Source organism: Typopeltis vanoorti, chromosome 7, assembly GCF_054136105.1.
Source record: "Typopeltis vanoorti isolate ZY-2024b chromosome 7, IOZ_Tvanoo_1.0, whole genome shotgun sequence".
Taxonomy (NCBI): domain Eukaryota; kingdom Metazoa; phylum Arthropoda; class Arachnida; order Uropygi; family Thelyphonidae; genus Typopeltis; species Typopeltis vanoorti.
Window position 1 is genome coordinate 2,205,456 of NC_143555.1, and position 20,254 is coordinate 2,225,709.

The 20,254-nt window shown below is 39.8% G+C and overlaps 1 protein-coding gene across 1 annotated transcript in view; it reads left to right on the forward strand.

Annotated features, from left to right (window-relative positions):
• Cad87A (cadherin 87A) overlaps window positions 1-20,254 on the forward strand; it is a 1,045,423-nt gene that overhangs the window by 407,685 nt on the left and 617,484 nt on the right. Inside the window, exon 12 of the mRNA XM_090395555.1 lies at window positions 15,388-15,585. Coding sequence (XP_090251681.1) covers window positions 15,388-15,585 — 198 coding nt within the window. The remainder of the gene's footprint in view (window positions 1-15,387; window positions 15,586-20,254) is intronic.

A 20,254-nucleotide genomic window follows, 5' to 3' on the forward strand; every position in this document is an offset into this window, starting at 1 on the left:
CTTGGCCATAGGTTGAATGGCCAAGGTTTAACATATCTCCCCATAATGCTATGCATTATGGGAAGATTCATTACACGAACTGGCTTCGACCTTTATTGAGGTCTCATCAGTGGGATCCAGCTGATGTTACTTCAGGTGCAAACTTTGTTTGCTTACATTGGGAAAAATGATTAAACTAAGAATAAAGTTTCTTGGCATGTTTAATTTATAATATAACTGAGTGGAAAAACTTCCAAGAACTATCTCTAATCCAGAGTATTTTAATAATAAGGTGTGACACCTTTTGGCTACTCATATATGAAAATGTGACTTCTGCATTATTTAACCTTAGTATCATATCACCTCTGGGACTGGCTCCCCCCCCCCCCCCACCCCCCCCCCCCCCCACCCCCCCCCCCCCCCACCCCCCCCCCCCCCCACCCCCCCCCCCCCCCACCCCCCCCCCCCCCCACCCCCCCCCCCCCCCACCCCCCCCCCCCCCCACCCCCCCCCCCCCCCACCCCCCCCCCCCCCCACCCCCCCCCCCCCCCACCCCCCCCCCCCCCCACCCCCCCCCCCCCCCACCCCCCCCCCCCCCCACCCCCCCCCCCCCCCACCCCCCCCCCCCCCCACCCCCCCCCCCCCCCACCCCCCCCCCCCCCCACCCCCCCCCCCCCCCACCCCCCCCCCCCCCCACCCCCCCCCCCCCCCACCCCCCCCCCCCCCCACCCCCCCCCCCCCCCACCCCCCCCCCCCCCCACCCCCCCCCCCCCCCACCCCCCCCCCCCCCCACCCCCCCCCCCCCCCACCCCCCCCCCCCCCCACCCCCCCCCCCCCCCACCCCCCCCCCCCCCCACCCCCCCCCCCCCCCACCCACCCATAGTTGTCTGCCTTAAATTTCAAAGATATATCCTCTCCTGAGAGTACCCCCCCCCCCCCGAAACCAGTACATCACAGTTATACTCAACTATGGTGATAGTGTCGATAACTCATTCCCAACTATATCCCATGAGAGTATCCGAATCCAACAATTTAACACCTTGTGTTGCTCCCAAAACATGTTATCAAGTTAGTTAACACTAAGAAAACTAAAAATTTGCTCTCCTTATTTCTGTAAACTATCTCTGCTTTCCAATCCATATTCAAATAAATCTCCCATTAGGATTACTTCCTTTAATATTGTGGAAAGCTCTGTAGTCAGTTAGCATCATTATGTTGGATAGATGAGCTGAGCAGAAAACATGTTGGCAGCACATGGAAATTCAAAAGGCAATAGCTGACACAAGCAATGTATAACTGCATACCAAGGGTTAAGCAAGAAAATAGTGTAGGAGTGAAATGAATGACTGTGAAATCAAGCAAGATGTGTTGGAAAAGAAAATACTGTGCAGGAGGTACAATACAGTTGGTGATGATTGGTAGTAACAGTATAAAGTGCAGGCTTTAGCATACTATGTAGATTATAACATAGCTTGTTTCTTTGTGTACTCTAGATGATGACCTTGATATGAAGGTCAAAACTTCTGGCAATTATTTTGGTTTATATTAAACTGAAGTTCTACTAAAATGGTAATTGTTTCCATAATTGTTTGAAAAAAAAATGAATGCTGATCACAATGTAAATATGAAAGAAAGAATTTTGTGAGTGCAAGCAGTGATGAATGAATTCAAGAATAAGTATTGCCAAGCCAGAGGGTGGAAGGCCTAGGACTTGACGGTCTAGAGATAGAACTTTATTGTGAGGCCTGGGATTTTATTCTTCCCATTCTAGTTACAATTTTTAATTATTTTCTTTGGTTTGGATTCTCATAATCTAGTGGACCATTTGCAACCCTAATACTAACTGATGTTGATCCAGTAGCTAATGGTGGCTCTACATTAAATATCTTTGAGTCATCAACCATTTCGATATTGAATACTGAATTTGAACCCTAAAATTTATGTCCATTGTTAGTAAAATAAATTATTGCGGCACAAATAACAAGAACATTTTAATTCTACTAAAATATTCAAGAGACTTGAATTTAATGTTAAGTTTTTTTTCTTTTTTTTTTTACAATAAGGCATTACATTTTTCAGTCTTGAAGGATTTGATGTAAACCAACTTATCTTTTTTTTTTGGGGGGGGGGGTATAAATTTTCTCTTTTGTGGCAGGCTCAATGGCCTATCACTGCCAAGTAACTTGGCTTTTTAGAAAACTAAAACAGCTTATGATAGGGTGATTAATTCTTTACCTGCATTGTATGCTTTACATGTTTTTGTTTTTTTAATTGGTATGACACTAATTCACCTTTAACTGAAAGTACTGACAGAAGACTCTGTTATAGTTGGGATTGGAACCTAGTGCTTTCCAACCAAATGATATTGTCTATACACATATATATTATGCAGGAGAAATTGTCTTTTTTTTCTCCTTCCTTGATGGGATGTTTTCCTATATTTTGCTCAGTGCAGATCAAAATTTGCTAATGTGGAAAATGAATGTGAAGATAAAATTCAACTATATAAGAGTGATGGACTGTATCTGAATGGTTTTGATGCAAGTCATTTGGAGAGGACTGCTGATGCTGCTGGTAGGGGTGATGTGTAGTGAGTGCAGAGAATGAATCTGAGCAAGTAAGAAGTGATATGAGAGTGAGGGAGTAATGAAGGAGAGATTGAAGTGGTGCTTATGAATGAAGAAGTAGGTAGCATGAGTGTAATGAATGAAAGAATAAGTGTGCAAGACAAACAGGGAGACTCAGGGTTGAGAGGGGAACACAACACGAGAAAGGTTGATGCTCCAAAAGAATATGAAGATGTGCATAGACAAAAAGGAAAGTGGGATGACCTGGGATGTAGGGAAAAAAACAGTTGGATTTGAAGAGGGTTCTGGGATGAGTAAGTAGGAAAAGAAATGGCTTCAGGAAAGTATGGAGAAGTCACATCAGATAAGTGGTATCAGTGAAACTTGTTATAGATCTGGGAATGAGCTGTTATGTTTGTATACAAATGCTAGTAGTATCAAATACAAGGGAAATGAAATGAAATGGCTGCAGTGATTGAGTACATTCACAAAAAAATTGTTGGAATAAATGAGACATGGTTGGATGAGGATGACATCCTAACAAGAAAAGAGATGGAAGGGTGTGATGTATTTCTTGAAGATAGAAAAGGTAAAAAGGGAAGTGGAGTGCTATTGATGAGAGAAAAAGAGCTAAGACCATACAAGGTACAGATGCAAAGTAAAATTAGTGTTAATGGTTTTGAGGAGTATGGTGTGAGACAGAGGCGAATAGAATGAAATGCCTTGTCGGATGCTACCGTACGATCTAGTAATGTGGAGGGTAGTGTAGTGACCAGGAAATGTATAAACAAATTAACCAAACAAATGGGAAAAGGGTGATCATTATGGTTGATTTTAATTATGGCACTATAGACTGGGATGATGAGATAGCAATTGGAAGTAAAGAAAATGAGCTTCTTGAGTTTTGGAGGGAAAACTACCTCAGGTTATATGCAACAGAGGGCACATGAGGATTGAGGATCTTGGATTTGATCATCTCATCAAAGGATGTTATTATAAATGAAGTGTCAAATTTCCTTTCAGTTGGTGAGAGTGATCATGAAATGATTATCTGGGTAGTTGTCAGCCATGTGAGGACTTCTGTGAGGAAAGGGTATATGTGGAACTACAAGGCTGATGATTATGAGAAGCTCAGGAGACAGCTTGGAGCTGTAGCATGGAATGAGGAGTTGGGTGGAAAGGAGATGAACACTGCTTGGTTGATATTCAAGAACATTCACAAAGGCACATGCTCCCTGTGTGAAATATTATTATTTTCATTATTACGGGCAACTCCAAGGAGCCTTTAGGCTCCTTGGAGTTGGGCTCCTCAGGCTCATCAAGAGAGGCCCTGAACATCATTTTATCAACTATTCAACATTCACACAGTATCTATCATACTTTGCCTTGAACTCATTCACAGTCATAGCACCCAAAACAGACTCAGGCAGCTTATTCCACTCATTCACCACTCTAAAAGTAAAAAACCTAGCTCTAACACCCCTTACTAACCACACTCTTCCCCAGCTTCCATGGATGGCCCCCTAGTCCTCCCACCACCAGTCCTGTTCTCAAAAAATATCCTCTGAATTAATCCTATAGAAAATCTCAATCATATCCCCCCTCTTCTGCCTATCAAACAATTTCTGCAACCCACAAATCCTCAACCTGTTCTCACAAGGTTCATTCCATAGACCTGCTATCATCTTGGTCACTCGCATCTGGATCCTCTCCACCTCCTCCCCATCTAGAAGAAACCTAGGTGACCAAATCTAGTTGAGATGGGGTCTTATCAAGGCTCGATACAGAGGAACAATAACTTGCTTGTCTCTGTTCATCAATGTATTTTTTTAGCAGCCAAGTGATTTGATGAGCTGATTTAGCCACTTTTGCAATGTGTCCCCTAAACTTCAACTCCCTATCCACCAACACTCCAATCCCTGGCCTCATCAATCTCCTGGAGTACCGTTCCACCAATGTGGTATACTGCTGCTAATCTTTTCATCCCAAAATGCATAACCTTACATTTTGCCACATTAAATCGTCATCCGTTCTCCTTAGCCCAGTCCTACAATCTATCCAAATCATCCTGCAAAATTCTGACATCATCTGCATTCACTATTAACCTACCCAACTTTGCATCATCAGCAAACAAATGAACTGTTCCTCTCAGATCCTTTCTTATATATCATTAATGAACAAATTAAATAGTAGTGGTCCAAGAACAGAACCTTGCAGCACACCACTAGTCACAGGCCATCTTTTGGACTCTACTCCTGAATAAACTACTCTCTGATATCTCTCCGTCAACTACTCACCTATCCATCTCACCAACCCTATATCCATTCCCTAAATATGACATAGCCTGCCAGAAAAAAGACAATTTAGAATCCTCTGCTTTTCACCTTCTCTGACTCAAAATTTCCTTGCCCAATTTAGTAACTTTCATCTGTTGCATTTACCAGCCTCCAAACACTGATAACCCCTCAAATCACTTCTCATTCCATTCTATGTAAGTTGACCACCTGCAATCCAGCTATACAAAGACTGAAGTCATCTTCCTAAACCTGAGCATCCATATAATTCCAACTGGCTCCTCTACTTCAATACCATTGACCAAGCAAGAAGAGAAGCAGAAATCTTTGCTATAAGTATTAATTATAGGATTAATTCAGAGAATATTTTTGAGATCAGCACTGGTGATGGGAGAACTAGGGGACACCTATGGAAGCTGGGCAAGAGTGTAGTTAGCAGGGGTGTTAGAGCTGGGTTCTTTACTTTTAGAGTGGTAAATGAGTGGAATAAGCTGCCAGAGTCTGTTGTGGGTGCTATGACGGTGAACGAGTTCAAGGCAAGGTATGATAGATATTGTGAGAATGTAATCGCATAGTTGTGTGGACATGATGTTTAGGGCCTCCCTCGATGAGTCTAAGGACTCCTGGAGTCGCCTGAAATAATAGTAATAATAATCCAGGGGAAGAGCTGACTACTACCGGGTGCGTCCCCAGGTGGCGGATCGAGGAACAGCCTTCAGATATGGAGGTTAGCTGCGATATAAGCAGAGCAATCTGGCGAATAAGCAGCCGTGGACCAACAGCGACTGAGCTATCAGGGCATGGGGGGAGCAGAAGTGGCAACTCTGTCTCACTTAAAACCTCACAAAGCCCAATGAAAACTCGGTGACATGGCGAGTAGTGCCGCCATTAAATAAGCACCTGCTGGGGTCACTGCCCCTGACATGGGGAAGCAGCATTGTCAGTACTGACACAAGGTTGAAGCCAAATGATGATGGAAAAGCTTGTGATCAGAGATTTGCAGATGGCAATATGATTATATTGTGTACGTCTGTAATACTGCGAATCAGAAAGCAAACGGAGAAACTACTGCTCTACCTTATCTCCAGAACCACCACCATGGCGAGCAAACCAAACCCTTACAATTGGCCCCAAGTTCCCGGCGTCCCTTAAATGGGACAGGGGTGCGAAGAATCTCTGGGCTCAAAATGGTGTCCACTTTTAAAATTGCAACTTGGAATGTCAGAACTCTGTACGAAGCTGGCAAATTAAGAAATTTGCCAAGAGAAATGAAGAGGCTGGGCATCTGGATTTTGGGAATTTGCGAGACAAGATGGCCAGGATCTGGAAAGTGTCAACAAGATAATATGACAATGTATTACTCTGGGAATGATGAGAACAAACATTGACATGGTGTAGCTGTAATAGTAGATGAAGAAATCAATAAATCAGTAATAAATTGGATTCCATTTTCTGAAAGGATAATGCTGTTACAACTTAAGGGAAACTCCGTTAACATAAATATCATCCAAGCTTATGCACCCACAGCTGACAAAAGTGAAGAAGATGTTGAAGAGTTTTATGAACACCTAAAAGAGATTAAAAACCTAACAAAGAAACATGATATAAACATAGTGATGGGTGACTTCAATGCAAAAGTGGGAAGAGGGGGTGATGGAGAAATTGTTGGCGAACATGGCTTAGGCACCAGAAATGACAGAGGAGATTGCCTAGTCCAATTCTGTCAGGAAGAAGATCTATCAATAGCAAATACCTGGTTTAAACTTCCACCCAGAAGACTGTACACTTGGAAATCGCCTCAAGATAACCAACATAATATTGTCAGAAATCAAATTGATTATATACTGATAAATAAAAGATTCCACAGTAGTATAAAGAGTGCAAAGACTTATCCTGGGGCAGATATCTCATCAGACCACAATCCCATAGTTGCAGAAGTACGTCTTAGATTAAAATCAGCTAAAAAATCACAAAAGCAGAAAAAGAAAATTGATGTAGAAAAACTGAAAGACCCGAACATAAATAAAAGTGGCAAGACACAGCTTAACCTGTGATTACAACAGATTAACATAGAAGAAAATAAAAGTGTGGAATCTCTTTGGAATAGCTTAAAGAATGCTATCGTAACAACAAGTATTGAAGAAGTAGGTTATGTGAATAATATAAAACAACAGGAATGGATGACAGATGAGATTCTTTCTCTTATTGATACAAGAAGAATGTATAAAAACAAAGACCTAGCCAGGTAAACAGAAACACATAACATCATCAAGAAAAAAATAAAAGAAGCCAAGGAAAATTGGATGAAAAATTTATGTACTGAAATTGAACTGCTTCAGAAGAAACATGATAATTTCAATCTGTATAAGATAATCAACGAAATTTCCAGAAAACTGAGGAAAAAGCAAATAGTGTCTCTAAGAGACGAAAATGGAAAAATAGTTCTAGAAGAAGAGAATAAAGCACAGATTTGGATAAAATATGTAACAGAACTTTTCAATGATACTAGACAGAAGCCTATAAATATAAAAGATAACATTCAAGGACCAGCAATCATGAAATGCGAAATAGAGAATGCTATACGAACAAGTAAAACAGGAAAAGCCAGTGGACCAGATGGTGTGCAAACAGAATTTTTAAAATTAATAGAACCAGATAACATCAAACTTCTTGAAAAACTATTTAATAAAATATATGAAAGTGATGAATTTCCATCAGATTGACTCAAATCTACATTTATCACTATCCCAAAGAAACCCAAAGCAAATTCCTGTGGTGACTTCAGACTTATTAGTCTAATGAGCCAAACATTAAAAATATTTTTGAAAGTAATTCAGAATCGCATTTATACAAAAAGTGGAGAAACTCTAAGTGAAACACAATTCGGCTTTCGGAATGGTTTTGGTACTAGAGAGGCCCTTTTCTGTATCTAAATATTGATACAAAAATGCATAGAAAAACAGAAATCTGTCTTTATGTGTTTCATAGATTTTGAAAAAGCATTCGACAAAGTCAGACACACTAACTTAATAGAAATCCTTCAACAAATAAGGCTAGATGAACAAGACATAAGACTAATAACAAATCTGTATTGGAATCAGTCAGCTACCGTTCAATTAGACAACATTACCACCAGTGATATTAACATTAAAAGAGGAGTGAGACAAGGATGTGTGCTCTCACCACTCCTGTTCAACATATATGCAGAGGTAATCTTTAAAAAAGCATTGGAAGAATGTTCAGAGGGAATCACAATAAATGGAAAAATTGTTAGCAACCTTCGATATGCAGATGACACCGTGCTAATTGCAGATAATATTATGGATCTCCAAAAACTCATTGACAGAGTATACATAGAAAGCCAAAGAATGGGAATAAATATAAACATCAACAAGACAAAATACATGATCATCAGCAAACATCCAGCCTCATCAATGAAACTGACACTCAATGGGAAAAATATTGATCAAGTGTCAAGATATAAATATCTTGGTTGCTGGCTTAACGAACGGTGGGATCCAGAAATAGATATAAAGACAAGGATTGAAGTTGCACGGCAGTCCTTCATGAAAACGAGAACACTATTCTGCAATAAAGACCTAAACATGGAAGTCAGATGCCGAATGCTGAAATGCTACGTGTGGTCTATTCTGCTCTATGGAGTTGAAACATGGACATTGAAGGCGACAACCATCAAGAAAATCGAAGCCTTTGAGATGTGGCTGTACAGAAGAATGCTAAAGATATCATGGACAGAAAAAATTACCAATAGATGTCTTAAAATCCATTGGCAAAGCTAAACATCTTGTACAAATAATCAAGAAACGAAAAACATCATATCGTGGCCACATCATGAGAAACAGCAAAACCAACTTCTACAAACTATTTTGATAGGAAGAATTGGTGGCAAAGGAACTAGAGGAAGAAAAAGAATATCAACTATGTATACTCTGTCAATGAGTTTTTGGAGATCCATAATATTATCTGCAATTAGCACGGTGTCATCTGCATATCGAAGGTTGTTAACAATTTTTCCATTTATTGTGATTCCCTCTGAACATTCTTCCAATGCTTTTTTAAAGATTACCTCTGCATATATGTTGAACAGGAGTGGTGAGAGCACACATCCTTGTCTCACTCCTCTTTTGATGTTAATATCACTGGTGGTAATGTTGTCTTGATGGTTTGACAACATCAAGACGTGGACAGGAAAGAGCAGTGCACAACTGTTCAGATTAGCACAAGAGCACAGTTTGTTCGCCAAGATGGTCGCTGACCTTCGATAGAAGATAGCACAATAAGAATAATAATAATAATAAGTATTGTCCTAACACAAATTCTACATCTACCCACTCAAATTCCTGATGACCCCCCCCCCCTTTACTCTCCAAATACTCTATCTCTTTTTGACCAGTTTCACCAGAGAGGTCACTTCCTTATCAGCAACTCAGACTACAATCATGTACAAGTCTCCTCTCTCTCACAGAATGCCCCTTCCTCCAATTAACCAGTTGGATAGTGCCTGATCTAGTAATAGCATCAAAAGATATACCCATAATCAAGTTAGGCACTTGACTGTGCAGAAGGTTGCTAAACATGTGGACTTCTCTGTCAAAACAGGTTTATGTTGAACCATAAAGTTGGTGATTATGATAGAATTAGGAAGCATATTGGAGCAGTGCCATGACTTGAGAAGCTACAAGGAAAGAATGGCAGTAGTGCATGGAAAGTGGTTAGGGACTGTTTGAGAGAAGCAGTATCAGGCTGCATACCCAAAGCCAGGAGGATAAACCAAATGGGGGTTAATTGTACAAGAACGGATATAAACACAGACAACTGAAATCATCTACCACCCATGGGATCCAGATGGCATTTTTGTCAACTAGGGAGGATAGCTTTTGAGGCAGTAATACTTGTATGATGTAGAAGAGCCCACATTATGAAAACAGCTGTACTTTGGGAAGGTGGGTTTTGCTTTTCTGGTAGGTGCAATATGTTATCTTTAAACAGCTTCCTCCTTCTCGACTTCAACCTTCCATGTGATTGTAGATACAAACAATTGCCTCTATTTTTGACATTTTCAATTTTAGATTTTTTCACATCACTCAACTTAAAATTAACTCCTAGTGAAGAAGATGTAGCTCAGTTGGTATAAATGAATCCCTTTAGTCAGAAAGACTTGGGTTTGATTCACGTCCATGACACGAGGAACCTTTACCTGGTCTCTTTCAACTAAAGGCAAGTTAAAGAGGTAGAGGTCTCAAAAAGAGGTAGAGGTTTTTTTTTCACCTGGAAACTCAGGTTTTTCATCCCTCAGAACAGGCAAACCAGTTCCTGTGAACACACACACACACACACGGATTTACAGCCATGAATATTTATGACAATATGTGGAAGAGATAGGATTTTCACTACATGTCGTTATGCCTGTAGTCAACCAGGAGTCACATCATGGTAGTCAACTTCCTGGATAGGAGATGGCACATGAATGGGGATGGGAATAAGGTGGAGAAGTCTATCTTCATGTTTGATGTTCACGATGACAAATGTTTCCTCCATTCCCTGTCCTCTAGTGCATGGATAACTCATCTTATACTTATTTGGGAAGAGCTTGTTTGTTTAAACTTTTTTTCAGTTAACATCAATTATTCTAACATGATATTTCTGTAATTTCTCAGATAGCTCCACTCACAATACTTTTTGAAATGTTTCATTTCTTTTGCAGATGAGGACAAGACGAGGACAGACCAGGACAAACAAAGAAGATGTTGAGTCTTCTTTGTTTGTCCAGGATTTTGAAAGATAGTGGGGCCTTGTGTAACCAAGTGACATTTTAACATGATATCTGTTATCTATTTTTTTTTACTATTAACTTAGTATTACTTATATTAATCCTATATTACTTACCACATCAGTATCTTGTACAAACATATCAAGATTAGGAAGTGGAGTTCCGTTTGGAACATTCTCGTTAATATTCACTGTATAACTGATTCTATTGAAAGTAGGTGCTTCATCATTAACATCTTTAATTGTAACTGTTACAGCAGCTACAGAAACAGTATTTGCATCATCTATCTTTGTTCCATTTACTACTTCAAAGGCCTAAATAAAATGAAAAAGCAAAGTTAAAAAAAAATACATGCAAACACATTTGTCATGCATAAATACTTTCCTACATTAGTGCTTATAAGACAACTGCTTAACATATTAGAAATAAGCAATATCAAAATATAGAGACTGTTAAAATATTCTCTAATAGCTTTTCATGTCTAATTTAGTGATTTAGATGAAGTTATTACTAATTTACATTGTACTGCTCCAAATGCATACTATCCATTGAGGAAATGCCAACTAGACCTCTAAGTGGTCTTAGAGATCTATTTGGTAAACAATCAAAAACATCACCTTGCTTATCAGACTTCAAGGTGGCTGTTTGTTTTTCAAGAGCATGGTCTTTGGTTTCTATTGCTTTCCCCTTTACATGTCATGTGGGTGACACTCGACAAGGATATGCCAATCACGCTATAAGGACCCTTTCCTATTCAAGGATATAGCAATAAATCAGTTCTCCATACCAGCCACCGGCAGTATATAGGACTGAGCTTGATGGTAATGAATCAGGAGACAACAGGGATCATTTAGTGAATAATTCAAATGCATATGCATTTGAAATGCCTACTGCCATTTACTCTGAAGGATCCTGATCGGAAAGAGTCAGAGTATAGTGCAATGGTGATCTCCATTCCACTATATCCAGACCTAGCCCAAGACTACAAAAATCAACATAAAAAGCACCCTACCTTCATGGCTACATGGTGATCAGAATTCATTATATAAAACTTCAGTTATATTTGGTCCCCAGGATTTGAAGGGGATACATTAACTGTGGAAAGGGTACAAAGGTGGATAACATAGATGGTTTCAGGACTGTACAATGTTAGTTATGAGGATCGGCTGAGGCAGTGTGGACTGCAGAGTTTGGTGGATAGAAGAAGGAGAGGTGATATGATCGAGACTTTTAAGCTGTTGAGAGGTGGTTACAGGGTTGACATTGGGGAGTTCTTTCGCTTGGTTGAACAGTGTGAAGGAGTGATGACAAGGGACCATCCCTGGAAGTTACGAAAGGAAACTGTGAGCAAGAGGGTGAGGAGTGGTTTCTTTGCATGGAGGGTGGTTGAACCATGGAATACATTGCCTGATAGAGTGGTGAGAGCAAGAACGGTTAACGAGTTTAAGGAGTGGTATGATAGACTTTGTGCTTCCTTTAGAGGGACCTCCCACGATAAGTCTATTGACTCCATGGAAGCCTGGATGATAATAATAATAATATTAAACTGAAATTTTACTTGAATAAGGTAGTTGTTTCCATAATTTTTATAATGAATTCCGATCACCGTGTAACCAGAAAGGATTTTCAATCATCCATGGAAATGTTACTCACATGCATTGCAATTATTATGGTAATCTAAAGATACATGTTCAGTTTTGATCAATCAGCTGGTATTATTGAAGAGGTGCAGAGACAGTAATCTTATTCCTAACTGCATCAAGCTGAAAAAGAAATTTATTTCTGCTAAAGAACTTCAAATCTATGCACTTACAGAGAAAGCAATACTTAGGGAACAAATTCAAACATCTCGCAGAAACCTAGCTAGGTTTCTGCAGGATGTTTGAATTTGTTTTAAACTAACAATCTAAACTCTCTAGTTATACGAATCCAGATATTTTGAATGTGCTTGAAAGAATTACTAGTAATTCAGCTAAACATATTACAGAAAGTAATAAAGAAAAACCTAAGGCTGAATTTCATATTTTACGAGGGTGGTCTGAAAAGTTCTCGGCCTAACAATGAAAAAACGGATTTATAATTTCAAAATTATTTTTATTTTTCAACATAATCTCCCTTAACACATTCGTTGCCACCCACGCGATATCGCGTGATGCAAGTTCTCACCCGACGGCCGATCACACGTTATCGCGTGGACGTTGCTATCAAGTTTCTAAGCGGAATAGCGGCAACAGCAAAACAGGGCGTAATATTTATATTGGCCACTAGGGAAGGGATCGACTTTCGTGGAGTGGGGATGGCCGCCAGCCATTGTCTATTGTTTATGTTAGCCAGTGCACACAGTGGTGGTGTTCAGACAAGGCGACGATGTGATGATTTTGTTTAGTTATTCGTTGATTTAGCGTGCTTGAAGTTTGGTTTTTATTTATTTTGAGTGTTGTTTTTGTTTTTTTTTTAGTAAGTTCCCTATAAATGTTGATTTTTGATAATTATTTTTTTCTATTTGTACGTTATTTTTAAAAATTCTATGTGATTATAAAAGACTGATAATTAAAGTTATAATTATTATATTTAAATGTTTTTTATTTGTAAAATATATAACTTATTTGACCAAATTACATATCACGCGATATCGCGTAATAGATATTTAAAGTACATAAATCCTATGTACATAATAATAAAAGCATATAAATAATATATTAACTTATTTTGAGCACAATAAAAACTAAATAAAAAAAAAAAAAAAAATTTTGCTTTCTCTGTAAGTGCATAGATACCCCCCCCCCCCCCCACCCCCCCCCCCCCCCACCCCCCCCCCCCCCCACCCCCCCCCCCCCCCACCCCCCCCCCCCCCCACCCCCCCCCCCCCCCACCCCCCCCCCCCCCCACCCCCCCCCCCCCCCACCCCCCCCCCCCCCCACCCCCCCCCCCCCCCACCCCCCCCCCCCCCCACCCCCCCCCCCCCCCACCCCCCCCCCCCCCCACCCCCCCCCCCCCCCACCCCCCCCCCCCCCCACCCCCCCCCCCCCCCACCCCCCCCCCCCCCCACCCCCCCCCCCCCCCACCCCCCCCCCCCCCCACCCCCCCCCCCCCCCACCCCCCCCCCCCCCCACCCCCCCCCCCCCCCACCCCCCCCCCCCCCCACCCCCCCCCCCCCCCACCCCCCCCCCCCCCCACCCCCCCCCCCCCCCACCCCCCCCCCCCCCCACCCCCCCCCCCCCCCACCCCCCCCCCCCCCCACCCCCCCCCCCCCCCACCCCCCCCCCCCCCCAAGAAGTTCTTTAGCAGAAATAAATTTCTTTTTCAGCTTGATGCAGTTAGGAATAAGATTACTGTCTCTGCACCTCTTCAATAATACCAGCTGATTGATCAAAACTGAACATGTATCTTTAGATTACCATAATAATTGCAATGCATGTGAGTAACATTTCCATGGATGATTGAAAATCCTTTCTGGTTACACGGTGATCGGAATTCATTATAAAAATTATGGAAACAACTACCTTATTCAAGTAAAATTTCAGTTTAATATTATTATTATTATCATCCAGGCTTCCATGGAGTCAATAGACTTATCGTGGGAGGTCCCTCTAAAGGAAGCACAAAGTCTATCATACCACTCCTTAAACTCGTTAACCGTTCTTGCTCTCACCACTCTATCAGGCAATGTATTCCATGGTTCAACCACCCTCCATGCAAAGAAACCACTCCTCACCCTCTTGCTCACAGTTTCCTTTCGTAACTTCCAGGGATGGTCCCTTGTCATCACTCCTTCACACTGTTCAACCAAGCGAAAGAACTCCCCAATGTCAACCCTGTAACCACCTCTCAACAGCTTAAAAGTCTCGATCATATCACCTCTCCTTCTTCTATCCACCAAACTCTGCAGTCCACACTGCCTCAGCCGATCCTCATAACTAACATTGTACAGTCCTGAAACCATCTATGTTATCCACCTTTGTACCCTTTCCACAGTTAATGTATCCCCTTCAAATCCTGGGGACCAAATATAACTGAAGTTTTATATAATGAATTCTGATCACCATGTAGCCATGAAGGTAGGGTGCTTTTTATGTTGATTTTTGTAGTCTTGGGCTAGGTCTGGATATAGTGGAATGGAGATCACCATTGCACTATACTCTGACTCTTTCCGATCAGGATCCTTCAGAGTAAATGGCAGTAGGCATTTCAAATGCATATGCATTTGAATTATTCACTAAATGATCCCTGTTGTCTCCTGATTCATTACCATCAAGCTCAGTCCTATATACTGCCGGTGGCTGGTATGGAGAACTGATTTATTGCTATATCCTTGAATAGGAAAGGGTCCTTATAGCGTGATTGGCATATCCTTGTCGAGTGTCACCCACATGACATGTAAAGGGGAAAGCAATAGAAACCAAAGACCATGCTCTTGAAAAACAAACAGCCACCTTGAAGTCTGATAAGCAAGGTGATGTTTTTGATTGTTTACCAAATAGATCTCTAAGACCACTTAGAGGTCTAGTTGGCATTTCCTCAATGGATAGTATGCATTTGGAGCAGTACAATGTAAATTAGTAATAACTTCATCTAAATCACTAAATTAGACATGAAAAGCTATTAGAGAATATTTTAACAGTCTCTATATTTTGATATTGCTTATTTCTAATATGTTAAGCAGTTGTCTTATAAGCACTAATGTAGGAAAGTATTTATGCATGACAAATGTGTTTGCATGTATTTTTTTTTAACTTTGCTTTTTCATTTTATTTAGGCCTTTGAAGTAGTAAATGGAACAAAGATAGATGATGCAAATACTGTTTCTGTAGCTGCTGTAACAGTTACAATTAAAGATGTTAATGATGAAGCACCTACTTTCAATAGAATCAGTTATACAGTGAATATTAACGAGAATGTTCCAAACGGAACTCCACTTCCTAATCTTGATATGTTTGTACAAGATACTGATGTGGTAAGTAATATAGGATTAATATAAGTAATACTAAGTTAATAGTAAAAAAAAATAGATAACAGATATCATGTTAAAATGTCACTTGGTTACACAAGGCCCCACTATCTTTCAAAATCCTGGACAAACAAAGAAGACTCAACATCTTCTTTGTTTGTCCTGGTCTGTCCTCGTCTTGTCCTCATCTGCAAAAGAAATGAAACATTTCAAAAAGTATTGTGAGTGGAGCTATCTGAGAAATTACAGAAATATCATGTTAGAATAATTGATGTTAACTGAAAAAAAGTTTAAACAAACAAGCTCTTCCCAAATAAGTATAAGATGAGTTATCCATGCACTAGAGGACAGGGAATGGAGGAAACATTTGTCATCGTGAACATCAAACATGAAGATAGACTTCTCCACCTTATTCCCATCCCCATTCATGTGCCATCTCCTATCCAGGAAGTTGACTACCATGATGTGACTCCTGGTTGACTACAGGCATAACGACATGTAGTGAAAATCCTATCTCTTCCACATATTGTCATAAATATTCATGGCTGTAAATCCGTGTGTGTGTGTGTGTGTTCACAGGAACTGGTTTGCCTGTTCTGAGGGATGAAAAACCTGAGTTTCCAGGTGAAAAAAAAACCTCTACCTCTTTTTGAGACCTCTACCTCTTTAACTTGCCTTTAGTTGAAAGAGACCAGGTAAAGGTTCCTCGTGTCATGGACGTGAATCAAACCCAAGTCTTTCTGACTAAAGGGATTCATTTATACCAACTGAGCTACATCTTCTTCACTAGGAGTTAATTTTAAGTTGAGTGATGTGAAAAAATCTAAAATTGAAAATGTCAAAAATAGAGGCAATTGTTTGTATCTACAATCACATGGAAGGTTGAAGTCGAGAAGGAGGAAGCTGTTTAAAGATAACATATTGCACCTACCAGAAAAGCAAAACCCACCTTCCCAAAGTACAGCTGTTTTCATAATGTGGGCTCTTCTACATCATACAAGTATTACTGCCTCAAAAGCTATCCTCCCTAGTTGACAAAAATGCCATCTGGATCCCATGGGTGGTAGATGATTTCAGTTGTCTGTGTTTATATCCGTTCTTGTACAATTAACCCCCATTTGGTTTATCCTCCTGGCTTTGGGTATGCAGCCTGATACTGCTTCTCTCAAACAGTCCCTAACCACTTTCCATGCACTACTGCCATTCTTTCCTTGTAGCTTCTCAAGTCATGGCACTGCTCCAATATGCTTCCTAATTCTATCATAATCACCAACTTTATGGTTCAACATAAACCTGTTTTGACAGAGAAGTCCACATGTTTAGCAACCTTCTGCACAGTCAAGTGCCTAACTTGATTATGGGTATATCTTTTGATGCTATTACTAGATCAGGCACTATCCAACTGGTTAATTGGAGGAAGGGGCATTCTGTGAGAGAGAGGAGACTTGTACATGATTGTAGTCTGAGTTGCTGATAAGGAAGTGACCTCTCTGGTGAAACTGGTCAAAAAGAGATAGAGTATTTGGAGAGTAAAGGGGGGGGGGGTCATCAGGAATTTGAGTGGGTAGATGTAGAATTTGTGTTAGGACAATACTTATTATTATTATTATTCTTATTGTGCTATCTTCTATCGAAGGTCAGCGACCATCTTGGCGAACAAACTGTGCTCTTGTGCTAATCTGAACAGTTGTGCACTGCTCTTTCCTGTCCACGTCTTGATGTTGTCAAACCATCAAGACAACATTACCACCAGTGATATTAACATCAAAAGAGGAGTGAGACAAGGATGTGTGCTCTCACCACTCCTGTTCAACATATATGCAGAGGTAATCTTTAAAAAAGCATTGGAAGAATGTTCAGAGGGAATCACAATAAATGGAAAAATTGTTAACAACCTTCGATATGCAGATGACACCGTGCTAATTGCAGATAATATTATGGATCTCCAAAAACTCATTGACAGAGTATACATAGTTGATATTCTTTTTCTTCCTCTAGTTCCTTTGCCACCAATTCTTCCTATCAAAATAGTTTGTAGAAGTTGGTTTTGCTGTTTCTCATGATGTGGCCACGATATGATGTTTTTCGTTTCTTGATTATTTGTACAAGATGTTTAGCTTTGCCAATGGATTTTAAGACATCTATTGGTAATTTTTTCTGTCCATGATATCTTTAGCATTCTTCTGTACAGCCACATCTCAAAGGCTTCGATTTTCTTGATGGTTGTCGCCTTCAATGTCCATGTTTCAACTCCATAGAGCAGAATAGACCACACGTAGCATTTCAGCATTCGGCATCTGACTTCCATGTTTAGGTCTTTATTGCAGAATAGTGTTCTCGTTTTCATGAAGGACTGCCGTGCAACTTCAATCCTTGTCTTTATATCTATTTCTGGATCCCACCGTTCGTTAAGCCAGCAACCAAGATATTTATATCTTGACACTTGATCAATATTTTTCCCATTGAGTGTCAGTTTCATTGATGAGGCTGGATGTTTGCTGATGATCATGTATTTTGTCTTGTTGATGTTTATATTTATTCCCATTCTTTGGCTTTCTATGTATACTCTGTCAATGAGTTTTTGGAGATCCATAATATTATCTGCAATTAGCACGGTGTCATCTGCATATCGAAGGTTGCTAACAATTTTTCCATTTATTGTGATTCCCTCTGAACATTCTTCCAATGCTTTTTTAAAGATTACCTCTGCATATATGTTGAACAGGAGTGGTGAGAGCACACATCCTTGTCTCACTCCTCTTTTAATGTTAATATCACTGGTGGTAATGTTGTCTAATTGAACGGTAGCTGACTGATTCCAATACAGATTTGTTATTAGTCTTATGTCTTGTTCATCTAGCCTTATTTGTTGAAGGATTTCTATTAAGTTAGTGTGTCTGACTTTGTCGAATGCTTTTTCAAATCTATGAAACACATAAAGACAGATTTCTGTTTTTCTATGCATTTTTGTATCAATATTTAGATACAGAAAAGGGCCTCTCTAGTACCAAAACCATTCCGAAAGCCGAATTGTGTTTCACTTAGAGTTTCTCCACTTTTTGTATAAATGCGATTCTGAATTACTTTCAAAAATATTTTTAATGTTTGGCTCATTAGACTAATAAGTCTGAAGTCACCACAGGAATTTGCTTTGGGTTTCTTTGGGATAGTGATAAATGTAGATTTGAGTCAATCTGATGGAAATTCATCACTTTCATATATTTTATTAAATAGTTTTTCAAGAAGTTTGATGTTATCTGGTTCTATTAATTTTAAAAATTCTGTTTGCACACCATCTGGTCCACTGGCTTTTCCTGTTTTACTTGTTCGTATAGCATTCTCTATTTCGCATTTCATGATTGCTGGTCCTTGAATGTTATCTTTTATATTTATAGGCTTCTGTCTAGTATCATTGAAAAGTTCTGTTACATATTTTATCCAAATCTGTGCTTTATTCTCTTCTTCTAGAACTATTTTTCCATTTTCGTCTCTTAGAGACACTATTTGCTTTTTCCTCAGTTTTCTGGAAATTTCGTTGATTATCTTATACAGATTGAAATTATCATGTTTCTTCTGAAGCAGTTCAATTTCAGTACATAAATTTTTCATCCAATTTTCCTTGGCTTCTTTTATTTTTTTCTTGATGATGTTATGTGTTTCTGTTTACCTGGCTAGGTCTTTGTTTTTATACATTCTTCTTGTATCAATAAGAGAAAGAATCTCATCTGTCATCCATTCCTGTTGTTTTATATTATTCACATAACCTACTTCTTCAATACTTGTTGTTACGATAGCATTCTTTAAGCTATTCCAAAGAGATTCCACACTTTTATTTTCTTCTATGTTAATCTGTTGTAATCACAGGTTAAGCTGTGTCTTGCCACTTTTATTTATGTTCGGGTCTTTCAGTTTTTCTACATCAATTTTCTTTTTCTGCTTTTGTGATTTTTTAGCTGATTTTAATCTAAGACGTACTTCTGCAACTATGGGATTGTGGTCTGATGAGATATCTGCCCCAGGATAAGTCTTTGCACTCTTTATACTACTGTGGAATCTTTTATTTATCAGTATATAATCAATTTGATTTCTGACAATATTATGTTGGTTATCTTGAGGCGATTTCCAAGTGTACAGTCTTCTGGGTGGAAGTTTAAACCAGGTATTTGCTATTGATAGATCTTCTTCCTGACAGAATTGGACTAGGCAATCTCCTCTGTCATTTCTGGTGCCTAAGCCATGTTCGCCAACAATTTCTCCATCACCCCCTCTTCCCACTTTTGCATTGAAGTCACCCATCACTATGTTTATATCATGTTTCTTTGTTAGGTTTTTAATCTCTTTTAGGTGTTCATAAAACTCTTCAACATCTTCTTCACTTTTGTCAGCTGTGGGTGCATAAGCTTGGATGATATTTATGTTAACGGAGTTTCCCTTAAGTTGTAACAGCATTATCCTTTCAGAAAATGGAATCCAATTTATTACTGATTTATTGATTTCTTCATCTACTATTACAGCTACACCATGTCAATGTTTGTTCTCATCATTCCCAGAGTAATACATTGTCATATTATCTTGTTGACACTTTCCAGATCCTGGCCATCTTGTCTCGCAAATTCCCAAAATCCAGATGCCCAGCCTCTTCATTTCTCTTGGCAAATTTCTTAATTTGCCAGCT